General features: G+C 41.6%; 1 protein-coding gene across 3 annotated transcripts in view; it reads right to left on the bottom strand.

Annotated features, from left to right (window-relative positions):
- Positions 1-218: 218 nt before the first annotated feature.
- Positions 219-22,609, bottom strand: part of RCAN2 (regulator of calcineurin 2) — a 161,402-nt gene continuing 139,011 nt past the window's right edge. For all 3 annotated transcript variants that reach the window (XM_038751418.1, XM_038751419.1, XM_038751420.1), the window contains one exon: positions 219-2,957. In XM_038751418.1, the coding sequence (XP_038607346.1) occupies positions 2,797-2,957 (161 nt within the window). In that variant the 3' untranslated portion in view covers positions 219-2,796. The remainder of the gene's footprint in view (positions 2,958-22,609) is intronic.

Below are 22,609 nucleotides of genomic sequence, written 5' to 3' on the forward strand. Positions count from 1 at the left end.
GGAGGCCTCGAAACCAGCAACAGGCCCTTTGAGCGGAAAGGACGTGAGCGTGCCAAGGAATGCCCCGATGTGCATTTTTGATAGGGCATTCGTCTTCTCAGCCACACCCGCACACCATCTGTTGCCTCTGCTTCCAAGTCAAAGGAGAGTGCCCAAAAGCTTTTAAGCCCTGCAAGTTCTTTCCCTGCCAAAGCCCAGCACAAATAAACCACGTGGATGAGAGTATCATTCACCAAATTTATTTGAAGTCCAAGCTCTCTGAGTGGTACACGTGCACAGATTATTCATTCAGTGGGACCGTCACCCTTTTTTTTAAACTCTCTTAGAATTGAAAAGAATATGGGGTTTGCATAATGTGTGTCGATGCAAATGCTGACTTCACAGTGCTAGTAGGCTCCAGTGACACCTCTTGGATGACTCTCCTCCATGTACTTCTCCACAAGAAATCACTCCCCTCTTCACTGAAATGACAGAGTTGCTCAATTGGGAACAGATTAATACTGAGACAAGGAAGGACTTCTATTTGGCAGAGGCACGATCAATCCTTCAAGCCATCAGACACCAGATCTTCTCTAATGTTTAGCGCTAATGCTGTGAGGAGATCTACAGCATTTCCACTGGTCTCTAAAATCAATCGGTCCATCACATTTACTGAATACTTACTGTGTCCAAAGCATTTTACTAAGCATTTGGGAGGGTACAATATAAAAGAGTTGGCAGACATGTTTCCTGCCTACAAGGGGCTTACAGTCAAGATGTCTGATTTCTCTCGCACATAGTAAGCTCTTAACAAATGCCATCATTATGATTATTACTGTGCCATATTTCCCTTCATGGGGATTTCTTTTGAACACGCATTCTGAAAACTCTGGCTAAGGAAACGAGGTTAAGTGAGCTGTAGCAGAGAATGCAGAGCAAGAGAGCTAGCTGGTCATTATGGACAGGGAACGTGCCTGCAGATTCTACTGCATTGTACTCTCCTAAGTGCTTAGTAAAGTGCTCTGCAAATTGTAAGCTCTCAATAAATGCAATTGATTGATTGATTATTGAGTTTTCCTTCTTTAACTCAAAGTAATGAAAAACAGATTCCAAAAGAGGGCAGTATTTCTTCACACTGAAATCTCTTTAAGAACCATTAACCTGTAGAACTTAGCTCTTGGAAACACTGCAACTCCTTCAATCTTTTCGCTGTATTCTTGGTTTCTCTCTGTCTCTCTGTCTCTGTCTCTCTCTCTCTCTCTCTCTCTCTCTGTGTGTGTGTGTGTGTGTGTGTGTGTGTGTGTGTGTGTGTGGTTGTGGCCACAAAAGTCTTTTCCCACTCCATCCTAGCTGGCATCATACATCAAACTAATTTATAATGTACAGTAATTGATGAACTATGCCGGTATCATCGAGCAGAAGATAAGAGTTTACAGGTGTATATTCTGTAATGCACTTTGGGAGAGAGGAATAGAAAATTGCATTTACCCAAAACAAATCTTATGTACAGCATGTGGGAGTTAGAACCGGGGAAGATATATTGATTTTTTTATTTTCTGGTTTAGTGTAATCAATTACAATTATACTTGGGAAAGAAATTATCATTCACTTTGTTAAATGGAGAAAAAGTGCATATATTTTAATAGCAGAGTGTTTATTACTTAATTATAATCTAGCAGGAGAGGTTTTGAACCCCTTCAATACTCAGTTATTTAGTCCAAATCTTGAACATTACATGAATGATTTAGCAAAAATGCATAACGATGTTTCTAGGCAGGTAAAAGATGAACACTCACAAATAACAGCATCATCCCTTTGGCTAGCACAACCGAGACATTAATACAAATATACAAAAAAAGAATGTTTCGATACTGTAAAGCTACTTATGACCAACATTATCATTTCAGTCTCTCCAACTGCACATGCATCCTTAACAGGAATATGAAAGCCCTCTCTACACGAGGGATGTCTCTAACTCACCAAGAGACATCTTCGGGGTTAATTTCCTCTCCAGAAATTTAAACTGAGATGTACGAAGAACTTTCTCAAGAGCACACGCCAAAAAGTAAAGAAAAAAAAGTCAAGTAAGGTCTGCCTCGGCTGACAATCTAAAATGACTTTGAAATCTACCTAGCTCTCACTGCAGTCTACTGGATGCAACAAATGAATGGTTTAGAATGAATCCTCCAATGATTCGATGCTGGTGACCATGCTTAGCATACGGAGTGATGGGGTCCTCCCCCAAGCGCTTAGTCAGTGCTTTGTACACAGTAAGCGTTCAATAAATACAACTGAATGAAGAATGAATGAATGGGTTGCAGAGGACTGAGTGAGACAAGAGGATAGCATTTCATAGGCAGTCAAAATTCAAGGGTATGTATGGTCCTATCACTGTGGCTAGGAAAAACACTCAATACACCTCAGGGTGAGGCCTGACAAAGCAAATAAAAACCCCAGGGGGTGTTTATTAAGTGACGCTCCTGGGTTTTCATTTAGGGAGTGGGACTACGTCGGTGCGTATTCTGACAATGATGTACTTGACATGATGTCATCTTAGCACAGCCCATCGGGTGAGATGTGTGACACTTTTGCGGTGAACGATACGGCTCGGGAAACATAACGCCACCTCTTCCTAGCCCTTGAGAAGCAAGGCTTGATTATGGGAAAGGGAGACCGGATGAGCTAAGTGTCCAGGACTCTTTCAAGGCAGGTGATGCCTTCAGACACACCAATGCAAAACGAAATAAACAGAAAACCCTACAAAGAGAAGTCACGAGAGAAGAGAGGGATAATACTGTTTGCGGCATAGAGGAGGGCTCAGTTAGACACAGGTGGGGGAAGACCAGGGCGACGGGTCTGGACGATTTTGGGCTTGGGAGAGTTCTTGGTGTCTTCTTCCTCCTCCAGGTCGCTGTCGCACACGTGCACCACCACGCTTGGTGTGGACTCGGTCCCTGCGTGCAGCTCGTACTTCTCTCCTGAAAATGAAGAAACAGGACGGTGAGAAAAAGAGCTCATGCCTGTGTCCCGTCAAACAGAATACCATGGTTAGTACCGCACTGGGGTCGATGCTAGATGATCAGGTCAGAAAAACAGCTCCCATCCCACATGGGGTTCATAGTCTACACAGGCGGGAGAATGGGCATTGAATCCCCATTTTATGGATAAGGAAACTGAGCCCTGGGAAGTAAATCATTCATTCATTCATTTAATCGTATTTATTGAGCACTTACTGTGGGCAGACCACTGTACTCAGCATTTGGGAGAGTAGGATGCAACAATCATCACGCACATTCCCTACCCACAACAAATAGATCAATCAATTGTATTTATTGAGCACTTACTGTACAGAGCACCGTACTAAGCGCTTGAGGGAGTACCATCTAACAATCTTATAGACACATTCCCTGCCCACAATGAGCTTACAGTCTAGAGGAGCGACAAACCAGGGTCCTCTGCTTAAGGGCCCATGATCTCTCCACCAGTCTTCTCACTGCAAATGAAACTAACATTGCTTTCCAGAAGTGAGGTATGCATGCATAGGAAAATTAGACTGTCAGACCATCCCGACTTACAGGCCATTTTCAGAGAGTGGAGGGGTAGGACACATGATGTAAATCCCAGAGGATTCTGCCACTTTTCTCCCTTCCCACGCCATTGCCTGAATTCTCTAGTGGGCAAGTCAAGGGAGCCAGAGGAACCTTCCCAGTTGATGTCCCAGAATTTGCCTGGTCACAGGCCTCGTTCCTTCTATAACAGAGTCTGTGAGCCAGTACTTGGTTGAGTGACTCAACTCCCAGATTTGCATGCCTCCTCCAGCCTCACTTCACTGTGGGATTTGAGTGAATCATCTCTGTGGCTCAGATTCCTCGTTTGGAGCCCGCGAATAACAATTCACCTCACAAAGATGGTGTGATAGTCAATATAGAAGGGTATTACCTAATTGCAAGATGTCCCATTTTAGGCATTCCTCCCTTTTTGCCCACTTAGGTTCAAATTCTCATCAACCGGACTGCTTCACCATCCTTTTCACTAACCTCCCTGCCCCCAGCTTCTTCCCTCTCAGACTTCTGGATTACCTTTCTAAAATGTCATTCTGTATTTAACAGAATAAATAATAGTGGTGCTTGTTTAATCAATCAATCAATCAAGAAAGCAAGTGTATTTATTGAGCACTTACTGTGTGCAGAGCACTATACTAAGTGCTTGGGGGAGTAAAATACAAAAGAACTGGTAAACACAATCCCCGCCCACAGTCAGAAGACAAGATTGATAGAACACACTTACTATGGTACCAAACACTATTCTAAATGCTGGGGCAGATACTACATAAGCAGGTCCGACATAGTCCATATCTCACAAGAGGCTCACAATTAAATGTGTCACTGTGCTCCTCATCAATCTTCAATCTTCACCTATCGTCCTCCTCACAAAGCAGAAGCTCCTGATCAGTGATTTCAAGGCTCTCCAGCACTCTCACCCTCACATATCTGCTCTTTTAGTCAGCACACACCAGCTCATACTCTTCACTCCTCCCCATCTCACCTTCTTTCTCTGCCTCTCTCCACATCTAACCCATACCTCATCACGGTAGGGCATTGAAAAGTCTGCTCTGCCACTGACAGTAGAGGTTTCTGATCAATTAGTTAATGATATTTATTCAAACATTTACTAGCATCATTATTAGTTACTGTTGTTCTTACTTTATTTGTTAAGCACTAATTATGTGTCAAGCACTGCACTAAGTGCTGGGGTAGATATAAGACATTCAGGTTGGACACCGTCCCTGTACCACATGGGGTTCACAGCCTAAGTAATAATAATAATAATAGCATTTATTAAGCACTTACTATGTGCAAAGCACCCATTTTACAACAGAAAAAACCGAGGCACAGACAAGTTAAGTGACTTGCCCAAGGTCACACAGCAGACATTTAGGCAGAGTCAGGATTAGAATCCAGGTCCTCTGATTCCCAGGCCTGTGCTCTTTCCACTAGGCCATGCTGCTTCTGGTGCTTATTGTGTGCAGAGGACTGTACTAAGTGCTTGGGAGAGTTCAATACAACAGAGTCGTTGTTGTTGTTCATCATCATGGTATTTGTTAAGGGCTTTCTACGTACCAGGTACTGTATAAAGCATCAAGTTCTCTGCCCACTTGGAGCTTAGTCTGGAGGGGGTGACAGACACTAATACAAATACATTTTGGCTGGGTACATAGTTGCTGTGGTGCTTAGGGTGGGGTGAATACCAAATGCTTAAAGAGCATTTGAAGGCAAGTGCCTAAGTGACACAGAAGGGAGTAGAATAGGGAAAATGAAAAACATAGGGTCCCTCATGACGGGGGAAAACAGCAGGGATCCTGAAAGCAGGTAACTAACATGGGTGATGAAGACCTCAGTGGAGGCTTAATTGGGAACTTTGAGCTTGTCTAAGGCATCTCAATTGGCTCTCTGCTGTGATCCACTTGGCCATAAATGGCTTTTGCCCATAGGATTATCGTGTGTGCAATATGCAACTCCATTGCCCACCTCTTGCTCTTATTGCCCCAGCAGGGTCCTGACCAAAGAGTATAAGTTGATATTGTGCAAGTCACTAACTCTATAATCAGTCCCTTCAGGAATGTTCTTGGTCACAAGGTCCTCGTGCCCAGACTGAAACCCTCCACCGTTCAACGAAGGGAGATGTAAAAATAATAATAATAATAAGAAGAATGGTATTAAGTGCTTCAATATATGCCAAGCACTGTACTAAGTGCTGGGGTAGATACAAGATCATCAGGTCCCCCAAATGGGGTTCACGGTCTAAGTAAGAGGGAGAACAGGGACTGAATCCCCATTTTGTAGACGAGGGAACTGAGGCACAGAGATGTGAAGCAACCTGCCCAAGGTCACCCTGGATACAAGTGGCGGAGCCATCCTCATCACATACCTAGGGTCTGACTCTGACACCTCTGCTCCATGCCTCATATCTTCCCTCCTGTGGGGAAGTCCCCCCCTTATCAAATCCACCAATCCTCCAGTGCAGCCAGCTCCTCCAGGAAGTCTTCCCCAAATAAGCCCACCACCTCTGATCTGGTCATCCTAATCACAGTCACCCTGATCTTGCCATAAAACATAACTTCCATCAAACATTTTGGCTAGAATGTTATTGGGGAATTATTCATAATGATAATAATAATACTGATGTAATAATTGTAGTCTTTTTAAGCACCCACTTTATGACAAGTATTGTACTAAGCACTAGGCAGGTGAAAGGGAATTGAAGAACGTACACCATTTGCAGGCTGTGAGCTGCACCCTACAAATGATGTAAAATGACATACTCCCTGTGAGCAGGGAACGTTTCTGCCAATCCTATTAATCTTGTACTCTCCCAAGTTCTTAGTACAGTGTTCTGCATAGAGTAAGTGATTAATAAATATGATTGACTGATTGATTAGTAACTTTGTCCATGTCTGTCATTCCCAAGTAGAATACAATCTCCATGTGGGCAGGGAATGTATCTTGTCCTTTGTACTTTCCCAAGCACTTAGTACAGTAAATTGCACTCAGTAGTTGTTCAATAAATGCCATTATTACTCTCCCTAGGGCACATTAGTCTGACAACGTAAGTCGATTTGGCAAATCCATGTACCTGTACTGGAAGAAACATTAAGGGCAAACAGCAGGCAAGTGACTCCAATTCCCAGGTCCACTAGGCCATCATCATCATCATTATCATCATTCTTTTATTTTGTGGCGCAGAGTTTAGATATTGGGTCTGGGAGTCAGAGGTCATGGGTTCTATTCCCAGCTCTGCCACTTGTCTGCTGTGCAAGTTTCTTTACTTTTCTGTACCTCAGTTTCCTCACCTGGAAAATGGGGATTGAGACTGTGAGCCCCTTCTGGGACAGGGACCGTGTCCAACCCAATTTGCTTGTATCCACCTCAGTGCTTAGAACAGTGCCCAGCAAAGATTAAGCATTTTACAAACACCATTTTTATTATTATTATTATTAATAACCCTTGGAGTTTGCACTGTTGCTACTTGGACTGGAAGTTTCCCATGGTTAACAGGAACATTATGCTTATTGCACATCTGACTGCATTGGGACCTAGCTGTGAGTCTATTCCTTTTATCATAATTTACTTTTCATAATCATATGGGTTTAACAAATAGTATCATTATTTAATCTGCCTTCAGAAAGTGAGATGGACAGCGATGTCAGTCGAATGGGAATTTTCAGGCTATGGGTCATGGGATGTAGTGAGTTAGTCTGGAGGATGGAGAGCTGCTTTAGAATTATGCTAATAAGGTCAGATTTCTGGGTACTGGGGATATTTTATAGCTCTGATCGCATTAACTACGACATTTCACTGCTCTAATTTGGGAAATCTTCTCTATTATCAAAATCCAGTGAAGTATTAAAGCTGCTGAGAGGCCAGAAACTGAAAGGAGATATAGCTTTAGTTTGGCTGGATTGAAAACATATTTATTTTTTGGTCTCTCTTCCCTGTGGGCTTTAGCTAATTTCTCAGCCATGGGGGTTGACGTCAGTGCTGCCGTCCAGCACCGGGGGCAATTGGTCACTGTCATCTGCAAGCAGATCTGCAGTCCCAATGCACACAATGCAAGGCACTGCCTGGTACTGTAGAGACACAGTACGACTTCTCCTCTGCTCTTAAAGGGAAATCACACTCGTTTGAAGGTCTTATCCTCTTAATAGGATAATTTACATACAGAGTATCTTTTTTCCTGAGAAGAAAACTAGGGTTTTCAATACAGCTAGGGCCGCCTCCGATCTGGAGACAAATAAGGTACCCAAACATACTGTTCTCTGGAATGAAGGAAATCATTCGTATATTTAGAGCTGGTTATTTTGCCACAACAGGGCTCTTCGGATGCATTACCTCAGCCTCTTCAGCCTACTTTCATTAAAAGAGGTGATCTTTCTTTGTTTCACTGGCTTAATTCTTCAAAAGTAGTTAAAATGAGCACAGTTCTGGTATTTAAACAAGGTGATTGAATGTGTTGGTAATGTACCCTTTTAAAATTTGAAATATATTGGGTCTACTAGTTATGACTATACAGTCAGTTCTCCTGTACTATGCACTCTCCCTCTAGACTGTAAATTCATTATGAGCAGAGAATGTGTCTGCAAATTCTGCTGCATTGTAGTCTGCAAAGTGCTTAGTACAGTGCTCGCCACATAGTAAGCACTCAATAAATACTAGCGATTGATTGATTACTTTCACTGTGAATTTTGGGTAGAACATGATGGAAATGGGGAACATTCTACTGAAAGCCTGTGTCTACCTGGGTACAACGAAATGAAGTGTTGGAAGAAACAGTTTTGCCTCTGCACAGCGTCCGTGTACATACTGTGACTTTTCCTAAATTTTGGGTTCATCAAGAATATAGGACCACATTATCAGAGAGATGAGTGCACCATCTGCTCTGATCCTGTGGGTCTGTTAGATTGTTATATTGTCATCCGAGCGCTTAGTACAGTGCTTTGCACACAGCAAGTGCTCAATAAATATGATTGATGGATTGATTGAATGATCTCCTAGTGATCCAGATAAGAAAACTATTTGTAGGGAAGGAGAAATGAGATTTGGAGGAGGCCTAAAAATGGCATTTCACTTGTCATAAAATTTATAAACAACAAATTCCCAGGTTTCATTATAACCTTAAGGTGAATTGCCCATATGGAACAAAAATGTGAATATAGGTTATATAAATTCAGTCTTCTGGATAGAGGGTAAATTAGTACCTTTTTAATAGAATCCAGAAGAGAAAGAGAGAATAAGCCAGAGGAAGTGAAAAGTGGGGTGGGGGGAGGAGAGAACACAAAAGTGAGCTGTTTTGGGGTTTTCAAAACAATCTCAACTGAGGAATAGTAGACTACTAATGTAACCCCCCCGGGAGCCCCTTGTGGGATAGGGATTGTGTCCAACCTAATTAATTTGTATCTACCCCAGCGCTTAGAACAGTGTTTGACACATAGTAAGCCCTTGACAAATATCATAAAAAAAAGGGTCTCAGCTACGATCCTGGGAATGTAGATATCTGTAAATCTTTACTGGGGAAATTAGTAGAATCAATTATTAAGTTCGGAACTCTTTCAGAATTAAGTTCGGAACCCTTAGAAAAACACAACGTGTTGTTGGAATGGCAACATTGCAGTGGATGTCAGGGAAGTCAACTATCACTTCATTTCTCCGAGCATCCTTTGGCTACTGCTACAGATGGAATACTGGATCATGTGGACTATTGGTCTTGACCCATTAATGGTGTTAAGGCAATGTTAGAGTTGGTGAGATTTTATTTGTAATGTATGAGTGACTAATAACCCCTCCCACAATGTGCACATTTAAAGATTCTGTCTTGTGGCACTACTGCATTTTCTGCTTTTGAAAGCCTGGAGCTCTTTTGACTTCTCCCTTTGTGGGGGTTATAATATTCATTTTTAAAGGCCAGGTGGGTTTCTTTGTTGAGTTATTTGACATGCTTTTTTCATTGTGTCTTTGAAGGTGTTTTCTATCCCTCCTGTTTATATTTACTTCAATTTCCACTCAGCATAAAGTAGCTATTTAGATATTCCACTATTGTCCATATGCCTGACTCACCCCACCTAATGAAGATGCTTTGCAAAGAGAAATGCTTAATCATCTTGATAATAATAATGATAACAACGATAATGGCATTAGGTGCTGAAGCCTTGTTCTAGGTGTCAGGGTAAATTGGAGGATACAGTCCCTGTCTCCCACTGAGTTCATAACCTGACAGATCAGGAATCTTATCCCCATTTTACAGATGTGTAAACTGAGGCTCAGAGAGGTTAAGTAACTTAAGTCACACATTAGGCCACTGTTGGGTAGGGACTGTCTCTATATGTTGCCAACTTGTACTTCCCAAGCACTTAGTACAGTGCTCTGCACACAGTAAGCGCTCAATAAATACGATTGATTGATTGATTGATTAGGCCAGTGTTGATGATGATGGTCTTTCTTAAGCATTTACTATGTGCAAAGCACTGTTAATAATAATAATAATGATGATGACATTTATTAAGCGCTTACTATGTGCAAAGCACTGTTCTAAGCATTGGGGATGTTACAAGGTGATCAGGTTGTCCCCCGGGAGGTTAAAAATGTTTTAATCCCCATTTTACAGATGAGGTAACTGAGGCACAGAGAAGTTAAGTGACTTGCCCAGAGTCACACAGCTGACAATTGGTGGAGTCGGGATTTGAACCCATGACCTCTGACTCCAAAGTCCGTGCTCTTTCCACTGAGCCATGCTGCTTCACTGTTCTGAGTGCTGGGGCAGAGCTGGGGCTTCTACTCACAGGTTTAAAGTACTTAATCACCTTGCTCCCTCCTATGTCACCTCATTATTCTCCGACTACAATTCAGCCCGCACACTTGTTCCTCTAATATACTAACCTCCTCACTGTACCTCCATATCATCTATCTCACTGCCGACCTCTTGCCCACGTCCTATGTCTGGCCTGGAATGCCCTCCCTCTTCATATCAGATAATCGCTCTCCTCTACTTCAAAGCCTTTATTGAAGGCACAACTCCTCCAAAAAGCCTTCCCTGACTAAGCCCTCCTCTCTTCTCCCACTCCCTTCTGTTTTGTCCTGACTTGCTCCCTTCTTTCATCCCCATAGTACATAAGCATGTGTTTATTCATTTATGTATATAAATGTCTGTCTCCCCCTCTAGACTACGAGCTCATTGTGAGCAGGGAATGTGTCTGTTGTTATATTGTACTCTCCCAAGCACTCAGTAGAGTGCTTTGCACACAGTAAGCTCTCAATACATATGATTGAATTAAGGTTTCCTGATTCTCAGAAGGATGCTCTTTCCACCAGTCCGTAATGCTTTAATACTCTTGGGATGATCATCTTCCAGGATTGCTGGATAGTCTATCCTGTCATTTGATACTGAGTAGGGCACATGGGTGTATTACTGGAATTTCTTTAGACATCAGATGTGGTGCCCTTGCGTCACACCAGGTAACTCATTGCATGACATCATTCAATGGTCACAGGTGTGGCCTGAATTGTAAAATTGAGTGACAGCATTCAACCTTTTAATGGCTCAAAAAGCTATTTGGTTGTGTGAGTTTACAGGGAGTATCCCTAAGCAAGGATTCATTCTTACATAGTCAATTAATCACAGTTATTGAGTGCTTACAGTATGCAGAGCACTGTACTAAGCGCTTGGGAGAGTACACTATAACGGAGTTGGTAGACACACTTCTTGCCCACAATGAGCTTACAGTCTACAAATGATGTATAAGGAAATGTGTCCGCTTATCATTTTTTCAGCCATCAGTAATGTCATTTTTGAAAATGAAGGGCAGCTATAGTTTCCAGAGATTTAGGGGTGGGAGGAGTAGGGACTAGTCTTTTTCAAAAGACAATAAGATGGTCAAGAGATTCAAGGCTGTAGGTGAAAGTTTTGCAACATTTCTAACACTAAAGAATTTATGTCAAAGTTATAGTTTTTGAACTGTAGCAGATTCTAGGTTCTCAAGATGAAAAAGTAATTGGACTCAGGAATGTGGGTTTGCAGAGGAAAAAAATACTGGATGTGGGTGACTTGCATTTAAAAAAAGCTACCAAATAAGTCAAGCAGCTAATACTGCAAATTACATTTGCAAGTGATGTGAAGCAATAATGGGCAAGATTACAGGGCACAGGATAACCAGAATTAAATTCATGTGGGTAAAATAAGAAAAATGACAATTCAATGAGAATGGAAATAGCACTGGATTGCAAAAATATGATAGGGAGTCACCAAACCTAAGCAGCATGAAGCAGCATGGCCTAATGGATAGAACAGAAGCCTGGAAGTCAGAGACCTGGGTTCTAATCGCTCCACCACTTGTCGGTTGAGTGAACAAGGACAAATCACTTAACTTCTCTGTGTCTTAGTTACCTCATCTTAAAACAGAATTAAGACTGTAAGCCCCATGTGGGACATGGACTGTGTCCAACCTGATTAGCTTATATCTACCCCAGTGCTTACTACAGTGCCTGGCACATAGTAAGTGCTTAACAAATACCATAAAAAAATAAATAAAATAAAAAAAGCTAAAGAAGGTCTTAATGTGGATATCTATAACGGCTACAACTAAAATAATTTTGCATTAGTGGGTTTTAGCAAAAGGAACAAATGGGCAGCATGAACAATCCATTAAAAATGACAGCAGCACACTTCAACATTAACAGTGGACAAGAAAGAAAACAAGTTTGAATATACACAGTGACAAAGAGAATGAGAAAAATGAGCAGAAACAGCCCAGACTGGAGAATAAAGCTATTGATAAATGGAACTGAAAAGTGGCCAAGTAAGCATTAGACATTAGGGCAGTTCTATAAAATCGAGTTAAGATTCTGAGTTCTTTGAAGTGCAGGGAGCCTGTATGGCTTCTGCTGTATTCTCTCAAGTATTTAATACTGGGCTTCATGCTCAGTAATAATAATAATAATAATAATGATAATAATAATAATAGTATTTACTAAGTGTTTACTATATGACAGGCACAGTACTAAGTGCTGGGGTGGATACAAGCAAATTGGGTTGGACACAGTCCTGCATAGGGATCACACTCTTAATCCCCATTTTACAGATGAGGTAACTGAAGCACAGAGAAATGAAGTGACTTGCCCAAGGCCACACAGTATACAAGTGGCAGAGCCTGGATTAGAACCCATGACCTTCTGACTTCCAGGCCTGTGCTCTATCCACTATGCCATGCTACAGGAGACACTCATTCTTTCATTGTCATATTTATTGAACACTTACTGTGTGCACAACACTGTGCTAATAGCTTGGGAAAGTACAATACAACAATAAGCAGACACTCAATACCAGTGATTGGTTAAAAAGTTATATGAACGTTCAAATAGATCATAACCTGGAAATAATACTCTGACTAGAGAGTCTTAAAATAGTTTTATACAGCTTAAGTTTAAGGAAGAAGTAAAATATAGTATTGATAGGGTAACTGTCTGGCACTTTGGGGATTAAAAGCATTATTAGCATACTGTTTAATTACAAGTGTAAAAATTTGCCAGAGTGAAAATATTAAAGAGATATATTAGAGGAAATTGGATTGCAAGGGTAAGTTTTATACTAGCTTTGGAATTGAATTTCGTAATGAAAGCTACTTAAGGCTTTCTCAATTGCCAGATGGTATTACATCGATTAATTCCATTTAAGTTCATCTTTTCAATACTTGATATACTAAGGTAAAGACAGAAAATGGAAGGCAATTTAGGGAAGAGATGGTTAAGTTGGTTCTCTGCCTACGATCAAATAATAATAATAATGGCACTTATTAAGCACTTACTATGTGCCAAGCACTGTTCTAAGCGCTGGGGAGGTTACAAGGTGATCAGGTTGTTCCACAGGGAACTCACAGTCTTAATCCCCATTTTACAGATGAGGTAAACTGAAGCACAGAGAAGTGAAGTGATTTGCCCAAAGTTACAGAGCTGATAAGTGGCGGAGCCAGGATTAGAACCCATGACCTCTGACTCCCAAGCCTGGGCTCTTTCCACTGAGCCATGCTGCTTGGCAGGGAAGAAGTGTTTTGACTCTGTATTCCCAGATCTGCAAAGCATAAACTCTGGAGTTTGAACAATGACTTTTATTTACATTATGCTGTTAATTCTACGCACACTGCTTTGCTGATAAAAACAGGGGTCGTTTTCTTAGGGGGGAAAAAAAACTTGAGGAAAGATTGTGCTGACATTTCAACTTGTCTTTAGAGTACATGGAATCTTTAACCCCCAAGGATGAAGACACCCTCGAAAGACAATTTTCTCGATCCTTGTGTGGCACTGTGTTTGGGAGACCCTATATTCCCTCCTAGGTCCACCAAAGACAAATGCTCATGCTACAGCAGGTCAAAATGGACAGCTGGAACACCATAACTGCCCCATCCTTTAGGATATAACTTTTTCAAGTAGTAGCAAGGAGTAGGGGATAGAGCATGGGCCTGGGAGTTAGAAGGTCATGGGTTCTAATCCTGACTCCACCACTTGTCTTCTGTATGTCCCTTGGGCAAATGACTTAACTTCTCTGTGTCTCAGTTACCTCATCTGTCAAATGGGGATGAAGACTGTGAGCCCTGGGTGGGACAGGGACTGTGTCCAACCCCATTTGCTTGTATCTACCCCAGGGTTTAGTACAGTATTATGGTACAAATACCATAATAATTATTATTATTAGTAGTAGTAATGGGAAAGTTGTCAAATGACTATTGTGTGATTTTTCAAAGGGAAAGCAGATTAAGTCTACAATTCTTGGGGAAAGGATGACTGATGATAACTGCAGTTTGTTTTTATTGTTTGCAATAATAACAATGATATTAATGATGATGATATTTGTTAAGTGCTTACCATGTGCCAAGCACTGTATATCTGCCCACCTACTAGTCTATCATATCCTTTATGAAGTCACTCTGGACTAATTATTTAAAAAATGGTATTTTTTAAGCACTTACTACACACTGGGGTAGATACAAGCTAATCATGTTGGGCAGTCCATGTCCCACATAGGTCTCGCAATCCTTATCCTCATTTTACAGATGAGATTACTGAGGCACAGAAAAGTCAAGTAACTTGCCCAAAGCACACGGCAGGCAAGTGGCAGAGCCGGGATAAGAACCCAGATCTTTCTGACTCCTAAGCCCGTGCTCTATCCACTAGGGCACACTGCTTCTCTAAGGCCTTTGGGCTCCAGAAATTCCCACCACCCCACACATCTTGACAGCAACATTTTGGTAATCGTTTGAGTCCTTGCCTTGTCAATGCCTTTCAGATTTTAAGTTCCTTGAGGTAGGGACTCTATCTTCACTGTCCTCAGCTACTCTCTACTAAGTCTTCTATAGGATCCCATGAAGAGAAAGTACGCGATCAATGCTTATTAGACTGACAAATAATGAGGTCTATTCTTCTGAGGTAATAATAAATGGATGCATAATTCTAGTTCACATTAACTAAGTATGGCTGGGTGTCAACTGGAGGAACGTATCCAGGCATTTTGGAAGAAAGCTTTTACGCAAATACCAAGGAATATTTTTGCCAAGTCAAGCATATAGTGCAGTTCCAAAAATAGGGATGTTGCTTTTGCTGCAGTCCAGAGACCTGAACATACATCTGGAAGTTAGGAGACACAACCTGACTCAGAGCTATTTCTTCAGAGACTCTGAAAGTATTTCAACGTCTCCTCTTTCCCCCGGCAACAACTGATACAGTTCTAAGGGTGTCCAGTAGTACCTGAACAGATGTTCATATAAACAGCATAACACTGCAGTACTACTGTAGCTTCCCCGAATGAGAGATGATGCTTAGCAAACTGCTCTCTTCCTTGACACCCAAGCCGAGTAGATACAGCCACATTCTTTATTTTGTCTTCAACCTCGCAACACTAATCAAGTGTTGCGAGGTTGAAGTGTTGCAGGGCCTGGCACAGAGTAAGCACTTAAGGCTATTATTCTTATTACTATTACACACAGCACAGGCACGGTTTTATATATTCTCCATCTTTGTCTACCACACACACACTCTCTCTGATGACCTCTATAGAAGAATGGGGTTTGAGAGGAGGAAGAAAGCACAGCGACTCACCTCCCTCTTCTCCTCCAACCCTCTGCACCTTGCTTGTTTTGATTTATTCTAATTAAAATTCTGAAACACTCATTCGTCTACCTGTTCCATTAATGTCCTTCTTCCCACTCAATCTATTTGTAAATAATTTTTGTCCATTTCTCCCATTTTATTTTTGCCTACTTGTGGGTAGGGAGTGTGTTTTGTTTCTATTGTACTCTTCCAAATGCTTAGTACAGTGTTTGGCACTCAATCAATGGTATTTATTGAGTGCTTACTGGGTGCAGAGCTCTGTACTAAGTGCTTGGGAGAGTAAGTGCTTAGGACAGAGTTGGCAGACACATTCCCTGCCCACGATGAACTGACAGTCTAGAGGGTATGTCTCTACTGCTGAGTTGTACTTTCCAAGTGCTTAGTACAGTGCTCTGCACATAGTAAGCGCTCAATAAACATGATTTAATGAATGAATATTCAGAAGGCACTCAGAAAATAGCACTGATTGATTGATGACTAGAGGCTGCTCTCCAAGATATCCAGTCATGAGAATTGCTTGACTTTCCCACTCCAAAGGCCTCCACACACTGCCAAACTGAAAAAAAAAATCCACATGAAATAATCCACAGCACACTTGTTTAATATACTGTGTGCCATCCTTGAGTGGGTGGGCCGGGGAGCAGGAAGGGGTAGGGGGCTGATGGTTTAGTTTACTTTCGCCCAAGAGAGACTTTCTCTTTGTGGCCACAGCAGCGACTCTTGCAGCTGAGAGCTGGGTGGGCGGGGGAATGGCCGACTTGCAGAGAATGGAGAAGCAGCATGGCCTAGTGGTGAGAGCACGAACCTGGGAGTCAGAAGACCTGGGTTCTAATCACTGCTCTGCCACTTGCCTGCTGTATGACCTTGGCCAAGTCACTTCACTTCTTTGAGCCTCAGTTCCCTCAGCTGTAAAACGGGGATTCAATCCCTGTTCTCCTTCCTACTTACACTTTGAGTCCCTTGTGGAACTTGATAGTCTTGTATCTACCACAGTGCTTGGCACATAATAAGCACTTAACAAATAACATTATTATTATTATTGTTATTATGATTCCTGCTGCAGCACACAAGCACCCTGACAGAGGACCACAGATGGGCTGCATATTTATCCGTCACTCGGCATCTTTTTTGTAACCAACTTCCTACCTTGAGCCACAAGTGGGGCAGAGACTGTGACTGATCTAATGATCATATATCTATCCCAGTGCTTAGCTCACAGTAAATGCTTAACCAATGCCATTATAATTAACAGAGAAAGCAACTTCGTGGAGTAGATGGAAAATTATCAACCTGGGTACCAGTCCTACAATCTGGGGCTTAAGAAAACTTCTGAAGGTAAAACTTTATAAGGCTTTATTAATATTTTCCTGAAAAACTGATATTTTAATTCACATTTAATTAAATTCTTTTAGAAGAACATGGTTAGAATTTGGTAATAGTCATTCAAAATAATGGTATTCCTTTCACTTAGCATTCTGTTCACATGAAACTATTTGAATGAATTAATCTAAAAAACCCCTAGCTTCTAAGTCCAGAAAGCTCAGTGTTTTTCCATGTGTAAAGGAAAAACTGAAATCTAGCTTTCCCAAACTGTAAAATAGTCTCAGATGCCAGTCAAAAAATACCATAAATCTTTCCTTTGGTAGGACATGCTTTGAAGAAAGACTGCTTCTTTAAAAATGAAATGCTAAATATAGCAGGTACACACAATGAAATCTGCAACACAGTTCCAAAGCACCTCTGCAGTTACTTAAAACTGATCTCATTAACAAGGAGGGCTTAAAATAGAAGGAAAAAAGAATGACTTTTCATATTGCTCCCTGCAGGCTCTTTAAATGACAATGAATATGACCTTCGTGCAGGGCTACCCTAGAGAGCAGAATAATGAGTGATATTTCACATTCCACTGCTTCAGAACGGGGATTGATTCACTACCCAGCTAGCAAGAGGATTCACCTAAATGTTATGATTCATAATGTTGTGACAGGGAATCAATACAATTAAAAAAAATTGTTTTAGGAATTTCTTTGTAATTTTGTGCTTAGAGAAAATGGTACTACTATTTCTGGAATTGGAAGATTACATTAAAAAAAATGAAAAGGCCTGATTACTCCTTATGGTTGTGGAATCCTATTCTGTTTGTGTGTGTGTCCAATCTGATCTTAAATGATTCAAAATGAGAAGACATTCACAAATTCGCCATAGACTCATAAGGCACCAAACTCGTATTTAAGCAAACTACAGGTGACCCTAAATTTTCATTTGCTATCTGAAAATCTGTTATATTGAAATCACCTCAGTTTGGTTTCAGGACACAAAAAGACAAACATGCTTTTCAACTGAAATCAGCAGTTTTCTGTAAGAAATCTTCAATTTCTGACCTAAGCAACTTGTTTCTTCATCCTGGGGCTGTGCCTCAACCACTGTCATCATCATCATCAATGGTATTTACTGAGTATGTGCTGAGCACTGCACTAAGCACTTGGGAGGGTGCAATACAACAGAGTTGGTAGACGTACTTGGCCTAAAAGCTTACAGTTTAGAGGAGGAGACAGACATTCGTATACATACATAATTCATAATGTATGATTTATAGATAAGTACATTAACGTTGTGGGGTTGAAGGTGAGGTGAATATCAATGCCCAAAGGTCACAGATCCTCAAGAAGCATTACACTGATTTTGGTGTCACCCCATATTGTAACTGAGGTTGGAAGAGTGAACTCTAGGTCCTTCAGACACCTGGGCTTGTGCCCAGATTGTGACCATATACATTTGTGACACCATCAGCGACTCAGTGATCGGATTGAAAATCACCGTCCAAAGAGAATGGCCCATTTTGACTCCCTTTATGAAGCAACTGCCTGTCTTCCTGCTCTCTGCATCATTCTGAGTGGTTGCTCTTTTATGTTTCAGTGCCTTTACCATAGAGTGAAAGGGGCTGGGTGGGTTCTGTAAACTGTGGGCCTTCCCATTTCTCCTATCCCACTCCTGAACTCCTCTCCTCTGCCATCAACTTCCCCTAGGAGGGAGCCTTCTTTATTAACATGCTCTCAAATATCCTTCTCAGTTCACAGGTTTCCTAAATCTAGTGGTTACTTTCGGAATTTCTTGACAGCTAATGTCATCCTACTGTTTAGTTTTATCACGTAGTGCCGTACAATATAATGCAGATCCTTCTTTAGCTGTGCCTTTTTAAGCATCCAAAGCCTATTCCATCTTTTCTTAGTCACCAGCTGTACCAATATAGCTCTGTTAATCATTTTTCCTAAGCCAAAACTTCCATTCAGCTAATCATTTGTGTAGCTTGTCTCTGGCCTCCCTCCAATCTGTCTATGTATTTCTGGAACTGAAATATTGGTTGACTAAAATTGAATGAATTACAATATGCTACTGAAATTATGTTGCCAATCAAATGATAAAAGTAGCACTTCAGTAGATCATGTTAAAAATAGATAAGACTAAGTAAGAATCCCTTTTTAAAGAGCCAATGATTTATTTGAGTTCAGTGCTTATGAAATGAGTTAGAACAGCAGCAACAGGGTAAGCTGGCTCCATTGAAGAAACTATCTATAAGGGAGAGGGAAGAATTTTGCCTATTGTTCCAATCCTTCATTGGCATCTTTTGAAATCATATCAGAGGTGACAAAGCCATCTTTCCGCCATCAACTAAGATGAGCACTTAGCATGGCCTAGTGTGGAGCAGTATGGCTTAATGGAAAGAGTCTGATTCCGGGAGGCAGAGAACCTGGGTTCTGATCCTAGCTCTGCCATTTGCCTGCTCTGTGACTTTGGGCAAGTCACTTAATGTCTCTGTGCCTCAGTTTCCTCATTTGTAAAATGGGGGTTCAATTACTTAGAACATGAGTACCATGTGGGACAGGGGAATGTGCTTGGTTTGATTAACTTGTATCTACCCTAGCGCTTGAACAGTGCCTGAAACATAGTAAGTGCTTAACAAATATACTAATAATAATAATGCTAAAACACCTGGATGAACGCAATTTCGGTAAGGCTCAGGACAAGAGGATTAATCTTTTTGGAGTCAATTCCAGGGAGTGCCAAGGGCAAGTGAAGTAAGAGAAGCAGCGTGGCTCAGTGGAAAGAGCCCAGGCTTGGGAGTCAGAGGTCATGGGTTCGAATCCCGGCTCCACCACTTGTCAGCAGTGTGACTTTGGGCAAGTCACTTAACTTTTCTGTGCCTCAGTTCCCTCATCTGTAAAATGGGGATTAAGACAGTGAGCCACCCGTGGGACAACCTTGATTACCTTGTATTCCCCCCAGCACTTAGAACAGTGCTGGCACATAGTAAGTGCTTAATAAATACCAACATTATTATTATTATTATGTCTCAAGAGATCTTGTCTCAAGATAGTTAGAGCCCCAAGGAGCTATGGTGGCTGGGAGAAAAGCTCCTCTCATAGTCTGTAAATCCCCTGAGGATAGGAATCAGGTCTGCTAACCCTACTGTATTGTAGTCTCCCAAGCATCTAGTACAGTGCTCTGCTCACAGAAAGTTCTTAATAAATACCACTGATTGATTGAAAAGTCAAAGCAGCCTAACTCAACTCTTCCTCCATATGCAGGTTTTGGGGAAACTCCAGTTTCTGTGGGACTTGAGGAAGTACTTTACAGTGGGCAGACTCCCTTGCATGGGTGACCAGAGAATATCTCCCTCTCTGCCTCTTTCCACCTTGGGGTACAGGCAGTTGGGGTATAAGCATTGGGGTAGTAACTCCAATTTCCAGGAGCCACTTTAATCATCATTCTTCCAGGCTCCCAGAACAAAAGGCGGCCAAACCTGGGGCAATTGGCTACTTTGGGAAGCAGTTCATGTGTTTTTGTATGTGTGGCTTTTTTATGGTATTCATTAAGTGTTAACTATGTGCTAAGGCACTGTACTAAGTACTGGGGTAGATACAAGCTAATCAAGTTTGACACAGTCCCTGCCTCACATGGGGCTCAAAGTCTTAATCCCCATTTTTCAGATGAGGAAACTAAGGCACAGAGAAGTGAAGTGCCCAAGGTCACACTGCAGACAGGTGGCAGAGCCAGGATTAGAACCAGTCCTTCCGATTCCCAGGCACATGCTCTATCCACTAGGCCATGCTGCTTCTCTAAGCCACTTTGTTTCTCAGAGCACTGTGTCCCTTCACTATTAAACCATTGAAAACCAATGAAAACGGGGCAGATGTGTTCTAATGGGACATGAAGACTATTCCTGCATAGAGGGGGAGAGATGATAAGGCATCAAGAGGGCTGAGCTGATACATTCTGTCAGCCAATGCTGGGATTGTGAGAGAGCCAGTAGGACAAACACTTTTGGTGAACTTAATTCATTCTCTATTTTTTCATAGACCCAGGAAGTATCATATAGTATTCATTCATTCAATTGTATTTATTGAGCACTTACTATGTGCAGAGCACTGTACTAAGCGCTTGGGAAGAACAAGTTGGCAACATATAGAGATGGTCCCTACCCAACAACGGGTTCACAGTCTAGTAGGGGGAGACAGACAACAAAACAAAACATATTAACAAAAAAAATAAATAGAATAGTAAATATGTACAAGTAAAATAGAGTAATAAATCTGTACAAACATATAAGCAGGTGCTGTGGGGAGGGGAAGGAGGTAGGGAGGGGGGATAGGGAGGGGGAGAGGAAGGAGGGGGCTCAGTCTGGGAAGGCCTCCTGGGGGAGGAGAGCTCTCAGAAGGGTTTTGAAGGGAGGAAGAGAGCTAGCTTGGCGGATGTGCAGAGGGAGGGTATTCCAGGCCAGGGGGAGGATGTGGGCCGGGGGTCAATGGCGGGACAGGCGAGAATGAAGCACCGTGAGGGTACATAGTCCAAACGATTTAACAGAATGGCATAGCTTAGATTGGTAATCTCTTCTTGGGAAAGGCATTGCATAATAATAATAATAATAAGAAGAAGAAGAAGAAGAAGAAGAATATTAAGCATTTATTATGTGCCATGCCAAGCACTGTACTAAGCACTGGAGTAGCTACAAGCGCTGGGATAGATACAGGATAATGAGGTCCCACATGGGGCTCACAGTCCAGGACGGAGGAAGACTAGGGATTGGATCTCCATTCTGCAGATGAGGGAACTGAGGTGCACAGAGAAGTTAAGTGACTCTTCCAAGATCACAGCAGACAAGCAAGCAGAGCCAGGATTAGAACCCAGGTCCTCTGGCTCCCATGTCCATGCTTTATCTGCCAAGCCATGCCCCTTCACAGATCACAACTACAAGAAGAATTCATTTGCACTGGCTTTAAATGGGCCAGACGATGAATTCCTCCATAATTCTCAAACACGCCCTTTCCCATTATTCAAATGATTTATTTTTCTAATGTCTCCCTTTAAGGATATTTCATTCCTTGATATTTTGGGACCTGCTATTCACTGAAACACAATCTCACTGACGATCTCTCTACTGAGCTTATTTAAAAAAACCCTCACCCTCAAAATGGTGAGTTCAAATATTATAACGACCTCATTGATAGACATTTTAGAAACTTACTTATCTGAAGATCCTATAAAAATTAGAACTTTATTTGGGGTTTGAGATTTCAATCAATCAATCCACTGTATTTGTTGGGGACTTCCTGTGTACTAAGTGCTTGGGAGAATACAGTTTAACAGAGTTGGTAAACACGATCCCCGACAAGGAGTTTACAGGCTAAAAGAGGAGACAGAAAATAAATAAATTCTGGATATGTGCAGAAGTGCTGTGGGGCAGAATTCTGGGATATAGCCCCCAGATCACAAACCTCTTCTCACAATCAATTAATGGTATTTACTGACCACTTACTGTATGCAGAGCATAATTCTAAGCACTTGGGAGAATACAGTATAGATTCGCTTCTAGTGACTGCTGATTCATCAAATCATTCTTACTCATAATTTTATAATGGTAACCTTGTCATAGTCCATTACCGGTGTTTTCAGTTTTGCTGCTAAGAAATAACTTTCACAAAGCT

This window comes from Tachyglossus aculeatus, chromosome 9 (genome assembly GCF_015852505.1).
Source record: "Tachyglossus aculeatus isolate mTacAcu1 chromosome 9, mTacAcu1.pri, whole genome shotgun sequence".
NCBI classification, from domain to species: domain Eukaryota; kingdom Metazoa; phylum Chordata; class Mammalia; order Monotremata; family Tachyglossidae; genus Tachyglossus; species Tachyglossus aculeatus.